This window comes from Heliangelus exortis, chromosome 9 (assembly GCF_036169615.1).
Source record: "Heliangelus exortis chromosome 9, bHelExo1.hap1, whole genome shotgun sequence".
NCBI classification, from domain to species: Eukaryota; Metazoa; Chordata; class Aves; order Apodiformes; family Trochilidae; genus Heliangelus; species Heliangelus exortis.
This window is the reverse complement of record NC_092430.1, coordinates 10,321,398-10,338,726: the sequence shown is the minus strand read 5'-3', so window position 1 is coordinate 10,338,726 and position 17,329 is coordinate 10,321,398. Positions and strand designations below refer to the sequence as shown.

The window sequence follows — 17,329 nt, the reverse complement described above, 5'->3', positions numbered from 1 at the left end:
CCCTCCCCCCATCGCCGCGCAGGCCCGCATGAAAGGCGAACCAATCAGGGGGCGCGCCGTTTGTTCCCGCCTCCGCGCCGGCAGGAGCAGCCAATCAGGAGCGGCTCCTCGGGGTCCTCCAAGGCGTGAGGGAAGGGCCGTCTCGGTGGTCGGTGCCGTTACCGTTCCGCGCGGCGCCGGGAGAGGCCCCTGAGGCAGCTGAAATGGAGGCGGCGGCCTCGGTGCGGCTGTGGGTGAAAACGGAGCCGTTCCTGCTGGGCGTCCTGCCCGCCCCTCCGCCCGCCCGCCTCGGACCCCACTACCTGCGGAAGATGGCGGCCTACGCCCGGGCGCGGGCAGCCGAGGGCTGTTTCCCGCGGCTGTGGTGGCCGCGCTGGCGGCACATCGCCTGCGGGAAGCTGCAGCTGGGCCACGACCTGGCCTGGCTTTACTTCGAGCTCTTCTACAGCCTCCGCCGGCGGGACCCGCCGCGCCGCCTCGAGTGGGCAGAGGTGGAGGCGGCCTGTGCCAACGTCGAGGAGCTGGAGCGGGAGCGGAGCAAGGCAGGAGCCCCATCCCGGGCCGGGCGGGCGCGGACGGGGGGCCCGGCCTGGCCTAACGCCTCTTTTTCTCCCTTGTCGGGTAGCTGTCGGTAGATACTCTGCAGTTCCTGCTCTTCCTGTACGTCCAGCAGCTGAACAAGGTCTCTCTGCGAAGGTCTCTGGTCGGGGAGGAGTGGCCCAGCCGTAGGAGCCGGTCTCTCAGCTTGACTGGGAAATCCGCTGCCGAGAACAAGGTATTTGTAGCCGTCGGGATTCTTGCGCCGCCGTGTAGGAAACTGCCCAGTCCTCCTTAGGGGCGGGTCGAAAAGCAGCGGCTCTGTTCCCCGCCTGCCTGCAATGAAACACAAACTCGAGTCAAACAGGAGGTGCTTTGCTAACTGGTGAATGAGATTAAGCTGGTGCATTCTCTGCAGCAAAAGCTCTCCGCAGGGATTTCCTAGGGTCCAAGACCAGCTGTCAAGGTTCTCTCAGAGTCTTGGCAATTGTTCTAACAAGCAATAGGATCTTTACTTTTTTCTGCTAGCCAAATGGGCGTTTTTTCTTGCATTGGCAACATCATAAATGAAGGCCAACTGCAAACCTCGGTGAGTTTTTGGTGTGACTGTGATGTTACAAGGCGATGAAATGTAATTTGGGACAAGTTGGTATGATTAATATGGTGAAAAGTAGGAACTGGGCATCTTTATACTGACAGATTGAGCAGAGGAAAGAAGGAATGAGGGGAGCTGTCATGGGGCTCTGGAGCTGGGTGTCCATGGAACGTCCAGTGTTATTTAAAAGCTGATACGTTCTCTCAGCTGTGGCCATTACACAAAACTCTGGGCAGGCAGAGTGCTGCAGTGATGTTTGTCTGGTGTGAGAGGGTTCCCGTTCTGGGCCAGGGAGCTCCAGCTACTGGGCAACCTGTTCCCAGCTGCTCAGTGCTCTCTTTTTACTGTAGCCCTGGCAGGAGGGGAGGTCAAGGTGTCATCACAGCCATGTGTCACTTCTTCTGCAGCCATCAAGGGTGTTTTTTTTTTTTTTAGTATCTGCCATAATTCTTATCTCTTGCTTTTTTTTTTTTTTTTTTTTTTTTTTTTTTTGAGGTCTGGAGCTCTTGAACAAACGATTCTCTCACAGCTCTTTTGGTATACAGGGCTGCTGTCTGTGAGGAAATTACTCTCTCAGCTTTTTTCTCCTGGGAGGGCAGCCCTGAGTCACAGCTGGAACAGCTGCAGTGATGTTCTAGAGCAGTTGCAAGACCTTGACTCTCAGTTGTTGGTTTGTTCCCTCCCTGCAGTTTGTGTGGGGAGGGCTGTAGGAGAGTTGGTCTCTGCTTTCTAGAGTGAGATTTTTGATGCTTGGAGTTAGTATAAAATGGGTTTATCTCTTTTTTTGGAGGGTGGGATGTTGCTGATGAGTCCAGGTGTTTTGGAAGAGCAAAGGGAGCAGTGAGCAGGAGAGAGCACCACTTCTGGCTTACTTTCTTTCTTCCAGAACAAGCATAAAGGCAGTGGAGCTTGTCAGCTCTTGTGAGTACTCATCTCTTCCTTCTGTGTTCTTCTCCCTCTGCAGAACTGGAACGACCAGGAGCACTGTGCCTTTGTGCAGAGCCACCTCTCATCTCTGCTGGAGCTCCTGCTGGAGCCAGAGCAGCTCCCAGACTCCTCCCATCCCACCCGGTGTAGGTTGGTGTCCTATGAAGCCATCTGTGCCCTCAGTTTCCTCATCGAGGGCACGGTCAGCAGGTCCCGAAGGGTCCGTCCTCTGCACCAGCTCGCCCTCTGGAGGCCCTGCCAGGAGCTGAACGGATACTGCAAGGTCTCCAAAGCCTTCTCCTTCCCCAAGCTGGAGAGCTGGCTGCGGTCCTGCTTGACCACAAACCCTTTTGGAATGACTGCCTGCCTCAAAGTCGGGAAGAAACTCACTTGGGTTCAGCAAGGTACCTAGAGGCTTTGCTTTGATTTTTTTTAGAAAGAATTAATTTCTAAACTTAGAGCTGAGTGGGCTCAGCTTCTCTTGCTGACTGGGGATCTGGCAGGGATGTGGAGGTTTGCCTTCTGCTCCTCCTACTGTCAGGTGGAGGCAGGTGGCAGCTGGAGGCGAGTCTGAGGGATAAGAGAGTGCTGTGTGTATTTTTCCAGCTCTTGGCTTGATGCTGTGAGGGAGCATCAATGACTCCATCTCCAGAGGCCCCTCTGAGTCAGGTTGGTGTCACCACCCTGTTACTCAAGTGCAGCTGGATGCAGAGCAGAGGTTACCTGTTGGTTTTGTGGCAAAGCTGAGCACTGCTTTTGGTTTCCTTGCCTGGAATTGCAGCCTGGGCCAAGACATCTTCCACCTGAGGAGGAAACGGCTCAGGTGGATGTTTTGTTTCTTGTGGCTGCTCAATTCTGAGTGGCAGTTTGAGGTTGCTCAGGGATTGTACTGTAGAGGGAGCATTTCACTGTGTTAAAACCTACCATTCCTGCTTTCAGCGTAGAACCAACCCTAAGGATCTTCCTGCCAAGCTAAGTCTTGTGTTTAGGAGGAGAACTCTGCAAATAGAGCTGCAGCTCTGTTTGCTGCTTGCTTGTAGAAAAGCTTTGGCTGCCCATGAATCATCTCAAAGGGGTTTTGATCTTTCAGTGTGCCCTGACTTTGGGAGCTTCTGACTGCCACATACAATGCTGAGTGAGGCAGACCCTCATGGCTGGGTGGAATCATGTAGAGCCTTCTCCTTCTTTATTTTTTTATTTTTAAACACATTGGTCAACTTTATTTTGCAGTTGAAGGAACAACCAGGAGAGCAAAGATTGCCTGCAGGACTCGTGTGGCTCCAGAGGTGCCCCCTGTGGTGATGATGAGCCAGGTGTACAAGCAGACACTAGCCAAGAGCTCAGACACCCTGGTGGGGGCTCATGTAAGAATCCATCACTGCAACGAGTCCTTCATTTACCTTCTCTCTCCTCTCCGGTGAGTTCCTCTTCTCCTGGCACACCCCGGCTGTGCTTGTGGCAAAATCGACAGTGCCAGCACAAAGTCTGCATGAGCTGGACACAGCAGTGGAAAAATCCTGGCTTCCCTTGTTCCCGCTGACTGTGCCCTCTCTCCCTTCTTCCTGTGCAGGTGTGTGACCATTGAGAAGTGCTGGAACAGCACCTTTGTCCTCGGCCCTGTGCAGGCCACCGTTCACCTCCAGGACTGTGACAGTGTCAAGGTGGTTGTGGTGTGCCATCGGGTGTCCCTTTCCTCCACCTCCGGCTGCACGCTTTACCTTCTCACACCTACCCAGCCTCTCCTCCTCTCGGGGAACCAAGCAGTCAGCTTTGCCCCTTTCCACACCCATTATCCCAAGCTGGAAGATCACATGGCTCAGGTGGGCTTGGCCACTTTGCCCAACCACTGGGACAACCCCCTGCTGGTGGGCAAGGAGAGCGGCGACACCGGCGTCTTCCGCCTGCTGCCACCCGATGACTTCTACGGCTTGGCTGTTCCTTTTGAGATGGAAGGAGACACCACAGAGACCCCAGGGGGGCTTCCCCAGGCCTACCAGAAGGTGCTGAACCAGAGGGAGCAGAAGATGCAGCTCTTGCAGAAAATGGTGAAGGAGGCAGGACTCACCAGGTGAGTGCTGGCTCCCGATGTCTGCACTGCCCTGCAGCTCAGCTCAGCCTTCCCAAGGGGAGGTTGATCTGGTGGGCTTTAATCATGGGTTGGTTTGTGAGGGCTGTGTTTTGCATGTGATTTCTAGAGCGTTAGCAGCTGGCAGTCCTGGTCTCTGGTGGTGTTATAGTGAGAAGAGTAACACAATCCTAACTCTGGAGGAGGTGCTTTATGATTGCATTTTCCTGGCTTGGGAGAGCCAAGGAGAAGCCTCCTGAGATGTTGGTGAGGACTGAAGTGAGGAGCCCACCCTGCCAGGAAGAGCTTATAGCTTCTCTGGCGCTGGATCCTGTCTCTCTGCTGTCTCTGTTCTGCTTCCAGTGTCGCCTGCTGCCGTGGGTGAGATCTGGGTGCATACCTTGAACACAGCTCGACTAATTATTGGCCTGCAAGCTGCTTGGTGGTCTTAGCCCAACCTTTACACTGAGACTGAAGCTTTAAATTACTGTCCCGTCTGTTGTTGAGGTGAGCTAAGAAAGTGCATGTGGTCCATTACAGTAGAATCACCTCGTGGACAGTAGCTTTTAAAGTCCTCTTGCTCAGACACTTCATTTGCACACACAGAATGGGATAAGAACCCAGGAATTCAACTGTAAAGGCCTGAAGAGATGAGAACAAGTTTTATTCCCTGACCTGTATTTGAGCTGTATGGATTTTTCTCCCTGTTCTGTGCTCAGGCAATGGCTTGTAACTGGGTGGAGGTAAACTGTGGTAGCTGGGGAGTTTATCCTCCAGGAAATACAGAATATGACCCCTCTTGGGTCAAATTTCCAATGTCTCCTGTCATACCAGGCTGAAGAGTTCTAGTTCATTTGATTGCTGTTTTGGAGGAGCTGCTTTTCTGCAATGCTGGTGCCTCTGTGCCCAGCCTGGAGGAGCCTGCAGTTTCAAAGAACTCTGGGCTAGGAGAGAGAGAGGATTCTGGGGTAATGTTTTGCTGCAGGTGGGGGATGCCTGAGGAGTGGTGACAAAGGTGCAGGAACCTTCAAAACGCTCAGCACTGAGTCTTCAGGAAAGTTGTAACTCCAGCCCTTGTGCTGGAGTAATTCTTTATGTCTGTCAATCTCACCTAAGGTGCTTCTTCCCCCTCCTCAGCCTCTGTCCTCCTGGGGCAGCTGCTTCTCACCCCGAGGTTTTGTGAAGCTGTTTGGCCTGTCCAAATCCTTCTGTTAAAGAAGTGTGAGGTAATAGGGACAATATGCTTAGGTTTAACAATCTCTACAGCAGTCAGAGGGAGCAAGAGCTCAGTAGTGGAGTAGCTTAGATCATAAAAACAGGAAAACTCTGCCAAGTTTAGAAGCTTGCTGAAAAGAAACTGGGCAGCTGACAGAGTGTAAAATGTCCCTTTCTCCTGCAGGCTGGGAAGCAACCAGAGAGACAACTAGGAAGCTTAGAGCAAACAGGATATCAGCCTTGTAGAAAGAAAAAAGCTGCTATGCTTCAACAGGGAGGTGAAAGAGAATGTTAGACATAAGAAGACTTCTTTCAAGAAGTTGAAGTTGTTTGAATGAGAAAAGTGGGCCAAAAAAAGAATGTAAATCCTGCCAGGCTGAGAGTAAAAGCCCCGTTAAGACAGGAGCAGTAAGACAGCTTGAGGAGCATCTTGCAAAAGCATAAAATCCTGTTTATTCATTTTGCAAGCGCATCAGGCAGAAAGTCTTTCAGGGTCAGTGGCAGATCAAGGTCTATAAAAAAGCACTTGGAGAAGATAAAACCTGAAGAGAAGAAAGAAGTGGCTGGCTTTGTGTTCACATAGACTGGGAAGGGATTTAGGTTAGTTTCTGTCCTAGCACCCTGCTTTCTAGGGAGTGTGTCAGTCAACATCTGCAGTGAAAGTGATGGCACAAAGGAGAAGAGTCTCAGTTTGAGGGGATAGGGTGTGGGGACACCAAGCTGCTCTGAAGTGGTACAGAAATGAGCAAAGCCATCTCGCTGCTTTTCAGAGGACAGGATGGGACCAGCACATCAAATTAGGAATGGGAACTTTCATGTCTTACATGGACTATGAAAGGAATTGCAGGCGCTCATACTGAAAAAAGGACAGCTGCAGTTACCTGATGCTCATCCAGCCTTTGGAGCTGAGCTAGCTGTTCTGGAGGAACACTGCCATCAGCCTGCACTGCTCTTGGACATCTGAATAGTGTTATAGAGCCTGAGCTCAGTGCTGTAGCCTGCTACTGCTGGTCTTACCAAAACCACCCCAAGAGTTTTTTACCAGGAATGGGGATTACTTAAAGTGCACATAAACAGCACTCCTCATTTCCCCTGATCTCCACCCTCTCCTGTAGATGCTTTCAAAACAATGTGTTGTGTCTTCAGTGCTTGAGCACTGCTTGCTCATCTTCTGGGCTCTAAGAGTAAAGCAGAGGCAGGCCTGTGGTGGTGGTACCATGTGTGCCATGTGCTGGTGGGATGGGGAAATTTGTACAAGGAGTTTTGCTTCTGGGGCTCGTTCCAGTCATGTTCACCTGCTAAAAACATCTTCCTGCTGTGGGCAGCTCATGAGCCAAGTGATCCATGATCCAAGTGGAGCCTCCTTTTGGTAGTGAAGGTGGGGTTTAGAAGGATAAGACTATAAATACATGTGACCTCCTTCTCTGCTGGTCTGCTTTTGCTTTCAGGGGTCAGAGGAAACGGTTCCAGATGCTGGTAGAAAACAAATTCTATGACTGGCTGGTTGAGACAGGGAACCGTCAGCAGCTGGACAGCCTGGTCCCCTGCAGCAAGAGGAAGGGTGAGTAGAGGACACGTTTCTCTTGAATCCTCTCTCTCCAGAAGAACTGTCCCATGTTTGTATGCACAGCCTGGGCAGAGGTGGAAGAAGCAGGAGGCTTTTCCATTGACATTCTGCCGTAAGCTTTATATTTAATTAGTTCTTGTTTTGCAGACAAAACCTCTTTTCAGTTTGAATCTGTTCCCTGGGTACTCAGCTGCTCCCTAGGTCTCTGCAGGTGCTCTGTTCGATTTGTCAGGGACATCTGTGAACATTTTTAAAGGCAAATAGGCACATTGGACATGATCTGAGGAACAAACTTACTGGAACAGCTGCTCTTTCAAAGAGGCAGTGTGTGTTAATGTCTGTACTGATCTGTCTCACTTTTTACTTAAGAGAACTGAATGAGACTTCAAGTAATTCTTACTTGGTAGTGTCTTCCCAAGCAGAAGTGGTTTAACAGCTGGAGATGAGCCCTTGCTGTCTTTTTCTGCTATTGCGTGTTTTAAACTGTTAGAAAGTTGATTTTTTTTTTTTCCCCCGTTTCTTTAGTCGTTGATTTCCTTTTTCTTTGCTGGCATTGGGAGTAAAATTTGCTTCTCGTATTTTGTTACAGAGTTCCAGGAACAGGCAGCAAGATACTGAAAGCAGCTCTCACTGAGGCTTTGCCACCATCCTGCCTGAACACACTTGATGTGTGGACCTGACGTGGGGATATGCACGTGACATGGGGACTGGACCGTGTCACTACTTTTAGGATTTCTGATCCCTGCTGCTTCCCAGGAATGTCCTGTAACTGTTCTGTTGGTAGCTGGGGAAGTGCAGGTTGATGAAGTAAGCCCCGTTGCACATAGTTTAGTGGGGAGGCTGTTGTCATGGTTACTGTCCATGGTGTACAAGTCGCCAGCAAAGGAGCCCTTCCTGCTGCAGAGCTGGAGGCAGGGCCCTGGCCATCTTCTGCATCTTCATGATACGAGCCAGCTGCACTCTTCTTATAAATGTGAAAAAGGAATGTTTCATATTTTTTTATGAAGGAAGTTCAATGGATTATATTTTTTTTAATTGGAAGGTGGCACTTAAGCATCGTGATTTTATGGAATTGACTTTCTGATATGCTTGCATTGTTTTGACAGATGTCAATAAAACAAGATTTCCAGAGAAGCTTGCTGCATGTCCTAGGGAAAAAGGGCTTTACCTGCTGGGTTGGCCTTAATGGGGCACAACATCTTTGCTGTTTCATGAAACGTGAACCTGTCAGCTGAGAGAAAAACACCCATTTCCTAACAGCTGTGGAGCAGAAGGTTGCCCTAGTGCAGCCTTTGGAGACAGGCACTGTTTTCCACCTTTAATACTTTATATGATACCTTTTCTGCTCTTGTCCCTCTCTACTCTGCTCTTGTAAGGCTTCACCTGGAGCACTGTGTCCAGTTCTGGAGTCCCCAGGAGAAGGACACAGAGCTCCTGGAATGTGTCCAGAGCAGAGCCACTAAAATGCTCAGAGGGCTGAGCACCTCCCTGTGAAGCCAGGATGAGAGATTGGGGTTGTTCAGCCTGGAGAAGAGGAGGCTCCAAAATGACCTTATGGCAGCCTTCCAATATCTGAAGTGGCTACAAGAAAGCTGGGGTAGGGCTTTTGACATAGGTGTGGAGTGAGAGGACAAGGGGAAAGGGTTTAAAACTGGAAGAGGGGAGATTCAGGTTAGACATTAGGAAAAAATATTCACTATGAGAGTGGTGAGCCCCTGGCCCAGGTTGCCCAGAGAAGCTGTGGCTGCCCCATCCCTGGCAGTGTCTCAGGCCAGGTTGGATGGAGCTTGGGCAACCTGGGCTGGTAGGAGGTGTCCCTGCCTGTGGCAGGGGGGTTGGATCCTGATGGTCTTTAAGGTCCTTTCCAATGCAAACCAGTCTGGGATTTTATGATTTCTGCACCATTCTGGAACTCTTCTTGGAGAGAGGAGAACTTAAACGAGCTGAGCAAGACAGGCAGAGGCATTGCATGGGTGAGACAATGCAACAACTGTGTGTGTCCTCTGCAGCCTGAAGGAGAGGGAGGCAGTGGCCTTTGTGCTCTGAGGTGCACAGTTCTTGGCTAGAATTTTTCTGGAGATCTCTCTTGGCTCCTGGGGAGAGGTAGGTGATGGAATATAAGGTGAGCTTATATTTTACTGAATTTTAAAGGAGGTGTGTGCAAAGTGACTGCAGTAGAGCTTTGAGATGTCCTAGTGAGTTGCCTTTTGATAGAATCTTTGTTGGGCTTGGACTCTGGTCCACATAAGGCAGCATCTGAATTAAGAATAAATAATAATAAAAAAACAGACAAGAAAAAAAAAAAACAAAGCCCAAAACCTAAGTGTGGCCTCACATCTTTCTAGCAAGAAGGACTGGAATATTGGATCCAGTTTTGGGCTCCCCAGTTTAAGAAAGACCGGGATCTACTGCAGAGAGTCCAAGGGAGAGCTACGAGGATGATTAAAGGACTTGAGCATCTCTCCTTCAAAGAAAGATTGAGAGACCTGGGGCTGTTCAGCCTTGAGAAAAGGCTGAGGGGGGATGTTATGAATTTCATGTCTATAAATATCTGAGGGGTGGCTATCAAAAGGATGAGGCCAAGCTCTTGTAGGGAAAAACTTCTTTCTTGTGAGGGTGAGGGAGCCCTGGCCCAGGCTGCCCAGAGAGGTTGTGGAGTCTCCTTCTCTGGAGACTTTCCAAGCCCACCTGGATGTGTTCCTGTGTGGCCTGCCCTGAGTGATCCTGCTGTGGCAAGTAATCTACACATTCTCTGAACTGTGAGGAGCAGCAGTAGGTGATTGAAGATGCCTAAAATGGGGAGAGGATGGGCTGCAGCTGAACGTGTGTCTCAGGCTGCGCGTGGCAGAGCTGCAGCAGCGGTGCATGGGGTGGCACGCAGGGCTGTGAGACTGTTTGTCCTGACAGATCTGAAGCAGATGCTGTGTGTTTTGGGTGCTGCTGTGCCACATTTGTTTCCCTTTGTTTTGCTAAGCCTCCAGACTGGTGCAGTGAATAGCTGCAGAAGTGGGTTTTTTTGTTTTTTTTTTCCTTTCCTATCACGCTGGCAGGGGGAATCTGGGTGTAGGTAAGGCAGCAGTCCTCACCCTCCCTGCTTGGTATGCTAGAGTGTGACTGAAAAAACTTGCTTAGACTGCACACAGTGGTGTAAGGGTTTTGAGTTGAGTTTGTGATACTGGCAGCTTTTTGTCAGAAATTTGGGCATGGTTCCTCACTATTTGATGTGTGCAATCACTCTTCAGGGGTGTGCAGCCAAACATATTTATTTCCCTCTCTGCCAGGCACCATGAGCTGGTGCCTGCAGAGCTCAAGCTGGCAACGTGCTCTGGAAAGACACAGCCTCTTTGCTGCACAGATGTTTCCTTTGAGAGCTTCTGAAGCAGAGCCTCCACAGAGGCTGTTCTTTATGAGGCTGTGGTGTGTGCCCCGAGCACACGGTCACTGTATCCTGGCTGTGTCCTTTGCTGCACGTTCTCTGATAAATCTCTTCCTTACAGGTGGGATGGGTGTTTTGGAGCTGAGGAGGATGCCTTGGTTAACATGCTTGAAAGAGAGCAGCCAAATTGCCACCTCCTGTCCTCCAGGACCTGGCAGGAGGCTGTGTGTTTTGAGCGCGTTTGGCAGAGTTTTGGTGTTCTGACTCAGCAAATGGTAACAAAGGGAGGATGGTGAAGCCTTCTTTTATTCCATAATCCTGTTTGCTTTTTCTGGAAACTAGCTATAGCTTCAGAATCACTGACTCAATTTTTGGATCCTATTCTCATGACAAAGCAGCTGTCTGGTTTAAAACAAGCCCGTTATAAAAAGGGTGCCTCAGATCCTGGCTGCTTGTGACAACTTCTGACCTTCCTTCCAGCACTTGGGGAGCTTGGCTGGAACAGAAAATGTCCAGAGCTGGAACTAAGGTAAGTTTATTTGCAGACTCTGGGACATTGTGGCTAGCAGTACAGAATTGATTAGGGATAAGTTGTAGAGAAATGCTGGTTTCTTTGTTCTACTGAACAGCCTGTTGGCAAGACCAGATGCTAGAAGTCCCTTGGATGGAGGGAAGCTGGACCTGAGCCCTCCCAAGTTCTTTCCCAGATCTTGCCTGTTTCTCTCAGTGTGGATCTGCCAGAGAATGGAATCAAACACGCTGAGTGGTGATGGATACTTCAAAATGCACCAGGACCTGGTACCTCCTTAAGTGATGGCCGAGGCTGCTGTGCCAGCAGCAAACAGGCAGAGCTGTGTTTGCACAGCAGTCTTGTCAAAGGCTTCTTTGGAGGAGCTGAGTCCTACCACCACCAGCAGCCTCTACGTCCCCCTGCCATGGTGGAGCAAAGGATGTGCTGCAACAGAAGGGACACCTGAACAATGACTGTAGCACTGAATGCAGAAGCATTCCCTGAGAGATGCAAACCAGCCTTATGATGTGGTGCAACAGGCAGAGCTGAGTTTAGAATGGAGAATGAGGTAGATCAGGAAGCTCAGCTTCAGGTGGAGTGGTGTGCCTCAGGTTGACATCCAACTTGAAATCTTGAAGCTTCTGCTAGCAGAGATGAGAGGGCTGGCCATGCAGACATCGTGGTTGGGGCTGGGCAGGGATAAATAACTGGGAGAAGAGGGTGAGAGCTTTGAGCTTGTAGCCAATTTCTCCTGTGAAATTGTTAAACATTGTTCAGAGGCTGGGGACAGACATCTGTCTTTCCATTTTTTTTGTTTTTGTTTTTTTTTAGTTTTGTTTTTGGGTTACATTCTTTAGAACCTGTAGAAACTGTAAAACCAAAGGGGTAGAGGGTTCAGAAGCAGAGTGGCTTTGTAGGCAGTGGCTGATACAAACAAAGATCTGGATTCAGTCTCTGCTGCTCCCCCACGTTCTGTGAGCCTGGCTCAAAGCTACTTTTTAACACAAAGTGGATGGGGAAAAAAATGATTAAGTGGATTGTCCTGGATTTGAGTCTATCTCCTGGACTGAATCAAGGAACAATGTTTTTCACAGCAGTGATGTTAGATCAGTGCAACCAGCTAGGAGCAAAAGGTGATGGTGTGTCTTAATACTCAAGCTATTGGAAAAACTGTGGGAAAAATGGATTACAAAGTTCTGAGTGTGAGATGTTTAAATCACTGCGGCCAGAAAAAATTCTTTCAAGATGATGTGGGGGACTTTGCTGAGGTGATCTTGGATGCTATGAAACAACCTGTCAGCAGGTGTGGGGCTGTTGCCATACTGGAAGCATGGAGAAGGTGAAATGCTGTCAGTAAACTCACCTACCAGCTGATTCAGTGCAAGGCTCTAGAGGACACTGGAGTGTCCTGTTAAGGTGGAAGATGGGCTGGTGATCAGGTGCAACTGAAAGGGATCTACTGAGACAAATTCAACTTGGATTAATATATTGGAAGAGTAGTTTTTGATGAATATTGTCATCTGGGAGGATCTAAAAATGAGACTGTACAAAGGACTGGTCTGGCTTTAGGGGTTGGCAAGATTTCCGTGATGTACTTTTTGAAGAAAGCCCACGTTGCCTCTGCAGGCCTGGCTGGACTTGGTGACACCTCAGCAAGAGGAGGAGGGTTTGCTCACCACCTCTTGAGATCATTTCAAAAGCTATTGTGATCAAGGGGAAAAAAGTATCCCAAATTGAAGTGCTTTACAGTTGGCTGCCTGGCTGTGGGCCAGCTCTTGGTGAAGAAGCATAGTGATGGGTCAGAAATTTGTCAGCTGTGTTGCAGACTTGAAACAACCAAAGCAGAAGAAGCCAACTGCAAATGCAGTCTCCAGGTGCTAAGAACCATTCTATCCACCACACACATGGACCACTCCTTTAGTCTTTTGTAGCCACTGGTAAAAGTTGTGTGATGTCCAGGTTCTGGCACTGGCTTTTGAGAAGGCAAAGTGTGGACCATTGAAGTAGGAACAAGGAGAGTGATCATGGGGCTGGAAAGCATGGCCCAGGAGAAAAGAGACCTCACCACCCACTTATCAGTAAAGGTCTCATTGCAAAAGCTTGGTAAGCCAGTATAAGCGATATATACTGACCTAGAGAAGGTGGGAGGGAAGGTTTTAATAGTGTTTTTCTGCTAAGGGGACAGGGAATTCACCAGGAGAGATTTAGGTTGGACTGGGAAAAAACTAGGTGCTGGGAAGAGCAGGGAGGTGGTGCCAGCTGGAGCCATCAGAGTCAGACTGGTGAATCCACTGCCAGGATTAGTTGGGATGCAGTTGATCCTGCTCAATGATTGGGCTCAATGACTTTTTGGTGTTTTGAAGGCTCTGTTTTCAGATGTTTGACACCGTGGTGTGACTAGAACACAGGGGCAGGCATGTGCACAGGCTGGGGATGAGGAACCTCCCTGCTTTTCTTCCTCTGCTTGTGTTTCAGGTCACCTTCTATGAAGACAAGAATTTCTTGGGCCGTTGCTACGAGTGCGATGGTGACTGCCCCGATTTTCGCACCCACCTGAGCTGCTGCAACTCCATCCGGGTGGATGGAGGCATCTGGGTGGCCTATGAGAGGCCAAACTTTGCTGGGAACATGTATGTTCTGACCCACGGGGAGTATCCTGACTACCACCATTGGATGGGCCTCAATGACCGCCTTGGCTCCTGCAAATCTGTCCCCATGGTAAGTGTGACCTCTTCCTGAGGGACGTTTGAATTGACCCACCTCGAGGATGTTGAATGGACAAACCTAAAGGGTTTCAGCATGTGTGTGGGTGGCCCCACCTTTTTGGGAACTCATGGGAGATCCTTTGGGGAAGGATGGCTAACAGGGGCTTTGCTCCTGCAGTCTTGCTCCAGAAGCAGGGTGTTTGGCAAGCAGAGAAGGTAAATCTCTCCCACTCTTGACTGCAGTGGGAAAAATCAGGTGCCTTTGAGTGCTTTGTTGGGTGAGTTTCCATGGGAACAGGAGTGAAATTTTATCTGCATGTTCCTCTAGGAACTTCATTGCCCAGGCAGGTCCCTCCCAGTTTTGCCTCTCTCCTTCCTGCTCTGCTACCAACTAATCCAAATCTGATGGTGGGCACCGGGCTTGTATCAGTGGGGTGTAGGTTTTGCAGGAGCACTCAGTTTGTTTGCCTCTAGCAAGCCAGGGCTCCCTTCTGCTACAGGAACCAAGCTTCAGTGTCACCAAGCCCCTCTGGGCACGGAGAGAACAAGCCCAGGGGCAAACTTGGGGTGACCAAGGCTGGGAGGGATGCCTGAAGCAAACTGCTTGGAGCAGTTTTGTGCTTCCTGCTGCAGCACAGGCATCACTGGTTCTGGAGCTGGGTAGACCTGATGGCCAGGCCATCTCCTGGTGATGCTGGGGAGTTTCTGCAGCCTCTGGCAGTGCCTGCCCTTCCACCAGCAGCAGAGAGAATAAATATAGGTTTTCAGTGAGCAGTATTTACACCCTGCAGAAGTGGGGGGTGGGAGAAAGGAAGAGAGGGAATGATCCAATGATCCCTTTGGGGAGGCTTGTAGGGACAAGCACACTCTTTAAACCTGGCAGGAGTGGGAAGCTGGATGGAATGAGGGCTGGGGTTGAGCCACTGAGTGCAGCAGTGGGGGGGATCTGTGCGTGGCTGAGTAGCACAGCCATGGGTTCCCACAATGTTGATCAGGTCACACAGCTGAGAAGAGGTTTGGCTTTTGTGTCTGGAGACCTAACACTGCTTTGAGGCTATTGTGGGTTTGAGCAAAGTTTAAATTCCTTTCCACCAGGGCAGGGAGAATTTCCATCCAGTCTGACATGAGAGATGGAGCCAAGACACGTGGCAGAGGGAACAGCAGCACAGCTTCCCTCCATCAGGGTGAAACGTGGACACCTTATTCTCCATGTCCACCAGGGGCCTGCCTTCCCTCTCTGCTCCGGGGGGGGAGTTGCACAGGGGACCTGCTGCTCACAGGCATTAGGTCAGAGCAGCCTGGAGAAGCCACAGAGAATCCCAGAGACCCTGCAGAGCTCAGCTGGGGAGGGTGGGGGAGAGGAGCTGGTGTCCAGGCAGCTGCAGATGAAAACCACCATGGTGCCTTCAGGCAACGCAGAGCTTCAAATCGCAGTGGAAAATACCAGCACTGCCTTTGCCTGTGATGGAGCCCGGCTGGGGTCACCAGCTCATTAAACTCCTCATTGCCTGGAGGAGTGGAGGGATTCTGTCTCTGCTTCTTATGCTTGCCTGAAGTGGCTGAAGGTTTCAAGGCATCAGGCTGGCTGCCTGGGATAGAGAGCACAGCATTCGCTGGGTTGGGATGACCACCCTTTCCCTGCAACCTTCGTCCCTCCAAGACTGAGGCTGTGGGAGGGGGTTTGGGTTGAGGATGCTCTGCTCATGGTGCTCAGGCAGTAGTTACCCTCCCTGCTGCACTTCCCTGCTGTTCAGCCCTGTCTGGGTGTGCTGGGAGGGTGGTTTGTGCCCAGTCTGAGCCCGAGCATGCCTCAGCTCTGCTGGTGAGCATAAGTTGGTGCTTCCATCCAGAGCTCTGCTATTTTCCCCTGTCCATTTGTTTTTTTTTCTCCTAGCCAGGTGGAAGCCAGGGCCACATCCAGGTATTTGAGAAGGGAGATTTTGGTGGGAAGATGTTTGAAGCCACCGAAGACTGCCCTTCTGTCATGGATGAGTGGCACATGCGTGAGGTCCATGCCTGCAGAGTGCTGGAAGGTGTCTGGGTGTTCTATGAGCACCCCAACTACCGGGGCAGGCAATACCTGCTGCCTCAGGGCGAGTACCACAAGCCCGTGGCCTGGGGGGCAGCCAGCCCTGCCGTCCAGTCCTTCCGCAGCATCTCCCAGTGAGGCAGCAGCCTGGATGGGCTGCCAGGCACCCTCAATAAAGCAACCCAGTCCTTCAACTCGCCTGCTCCTGCTTATTCCTGGGGCCTTTGTGCGAGCCCTGTGGTGAGCCGAGTGTTCCCCAACCCAACCACCTCCCTCTAAGTCCCTCCGTCTCTGCTGTCATCTCCATGCTCCAGGCTGGCCCTAGTCCCTTCCAGAATCACAGCACAGCTGGGGTTGGAAGAGACCTCTGGAGATGATCTAGTTCAGTTCCCTGGCTAAGGTAGGGTCACCTAGAGCAGGTGGAACAGGATTGTGTCCAAGCAGGTTTTAAATGTCTCCAGAGAGCTCCGTTGTCTCTCTGGGCAGCCTGTTCCAGTGCTCTGTCACCTCAAAGCCAAGAAGTTCCTCCTCATGTGTAGATGGAACTTCTGTGTTCCAGCTTGTGCCTGTTGCCCCTTGTCCTCTCACTGGGCACTGCTGAGAAGAGCCTGGCTCCACCCACCCTGTAGATAATTATAAGCATTAATAAGCCCCTCTCGGTCTTCTCCAGACTAAACAGCTCCAGGTCCCTCAGCCTCTCCATCCCACTCTTCCTCTTCAGGGAAAAGCTATCCTGAAGCTGGAGCTGCTTCTCCACCTGTCCCTGGGACTCCAGGTTTTGGTACTCAGTTGGTGGCTTGGTCTGTCATGCCCCTGCAGAGTCACAGCATGCTATGGTGGCTCAGGAGAAGGGGATGGTGGTGTCTGAGGAGAAGGGATGAGGTTTGCATCTACGCTGTGTCCAGCAGGACCCACCTGGGGAACCTGAGCAGGCAGCAGATGTCCTGTTGCTGGAGGATGGTGTCCCTTGCTTGAGGCAATGGGACTCTGGGGCAAAGTGGAGGCAAGAGGCTGGGATCCTAGGGCAGGCTGGAGGGTGATGTCTGCAGTCTCCCGAGGGGATGCTGGGGCCACCAGCATGTCAGCTACAGGATGCTCTTTGTAGGCGTGAGACAAGGGGACCAGCTGCTTAAAATGGTCCTGAGCACCGCGTGGAGCAAGGCAGGCAGGGGTGGAAGAGGCTGGGTGTGGACAGGGATGGTGAGTGCCTTGGAAAGGTGCCCAGGGATGGGATGGGTGCTGCTGAACAACCCCAAAGGGCAGGAAGAGATCCCTGCGCACCTGAGACGTGCAGAAAGCAGAGGGGGCTTTTGGGTCCCCAGGGCTCCCAGTCAGCCCAGTTTGCCACCAGCTGGAGCACCCCGTTTTGCCCAGTGCCACTAGATGTCAGGCTGGGCCTGTTAACCTGTGTCTACTGAACTGGGCACCCCGGGGACCCCCGGCCTGTTTGCATATCCATCCGAGGGGCCTGAGGGTACTGATGCTGGCTGGAGAAGCAGAGCCCTTCCCGACACATTTCCCTCTTGATGTATGAGGTTATTAGGGAGCGGGGAGGCAGGTTAAGTGATGCTTGACAAGCTCCCACTCCTCCCGGGAGCTCCGTGCCCGGCGGGGAGTGGGCAGGGACTGTCGAGAGGGGCAGCTCCAGCCCTATGGGCTTCCCCGGACACACAAGCGGGTCTGCAGTCAGTGGCCTTCCTCCTCCTCCGGTGTTTCACACTCCCTCCCCAGCCCCATCCAGTCCTTTGCTGCAACGGGGGATGCATCCTCCCGTGCCTCTCCCTTCGTCTCTCCACCGTGGA

At 51.3% G+C, this 17,329-nt stretch overlaps 2 protein-coding genes across 6 annotated transcripts; both read left to right on the top strand.

The window, feature by feature from the left end:
• The first annotated feature begins 40 nt into the window (after window positions 1-40).
• Window positions 41-8,040, top strand: TBCCD1 (TBCC domain containing 1). 5 transcript variants are annotated; one of them, XR_011727452.1, is made up of 9 exons: window positions 41-542; window positions 626-775; window positions 2,097-2,463; window positions 3,290-3,476; window positions 3,630-4,127; window positions 4,255-4,403; window positions 4,488-4,631; window positions 6,788-6,900; window positions 7,496-7,538. XR_011727452.1 is itself a non-coding variant. In XM_071752038.1 (7 exons), the coding sequence occupies exons 1-7, from the start codon at window positions 204-206 to the stop codon at window positions 7,522-7,524; spliced, it is 1,362 nt and encodes a 453-aa protein (XP_071608139.1). In that variant the 5' UTR covers window positions 41-203; the 3' UTR covers window positions 7,525-8,040. The 5 variants fall into 5 exon arrangements, 2 of the variants coding, with proteins under 2 accessions (XP_071608139.1, XP_071608137.1); XR_011727451.1 differs by having other exon boundaries at window positions 4,255-4,631; window positions 7,496-8,040; XR_011727453.1 differs by lacking the exon at window positions 4,255-4,403.
• A 2,456-nt stretch (window positions 8,041-10,496) lies between these two features.
• On the top strand, window positions 10,497-15,710 carry CRYGS (crystallin gamma S). Its single transcript, XM_071752035.1, has 3 exons — window positions 10,497-10,811; window positions 13,269-13,511; window positions 15,393-15,710. The coding sequence occupies exons 1-3, from the start codon at window positions 10,791-10,793 to the stop codon at window positions 15,663-15,665; spliced, it is 537 nt and encodes a 178-aa protein (XP_071608136.1). The 5' UTR covers window positions 10,497-10,790; the 3' UTR covers window positions 15,666-15,710.
• The last annotated feature ends 1,619 nt before the right edge of the window (window positions 15,711-17,329 follow it).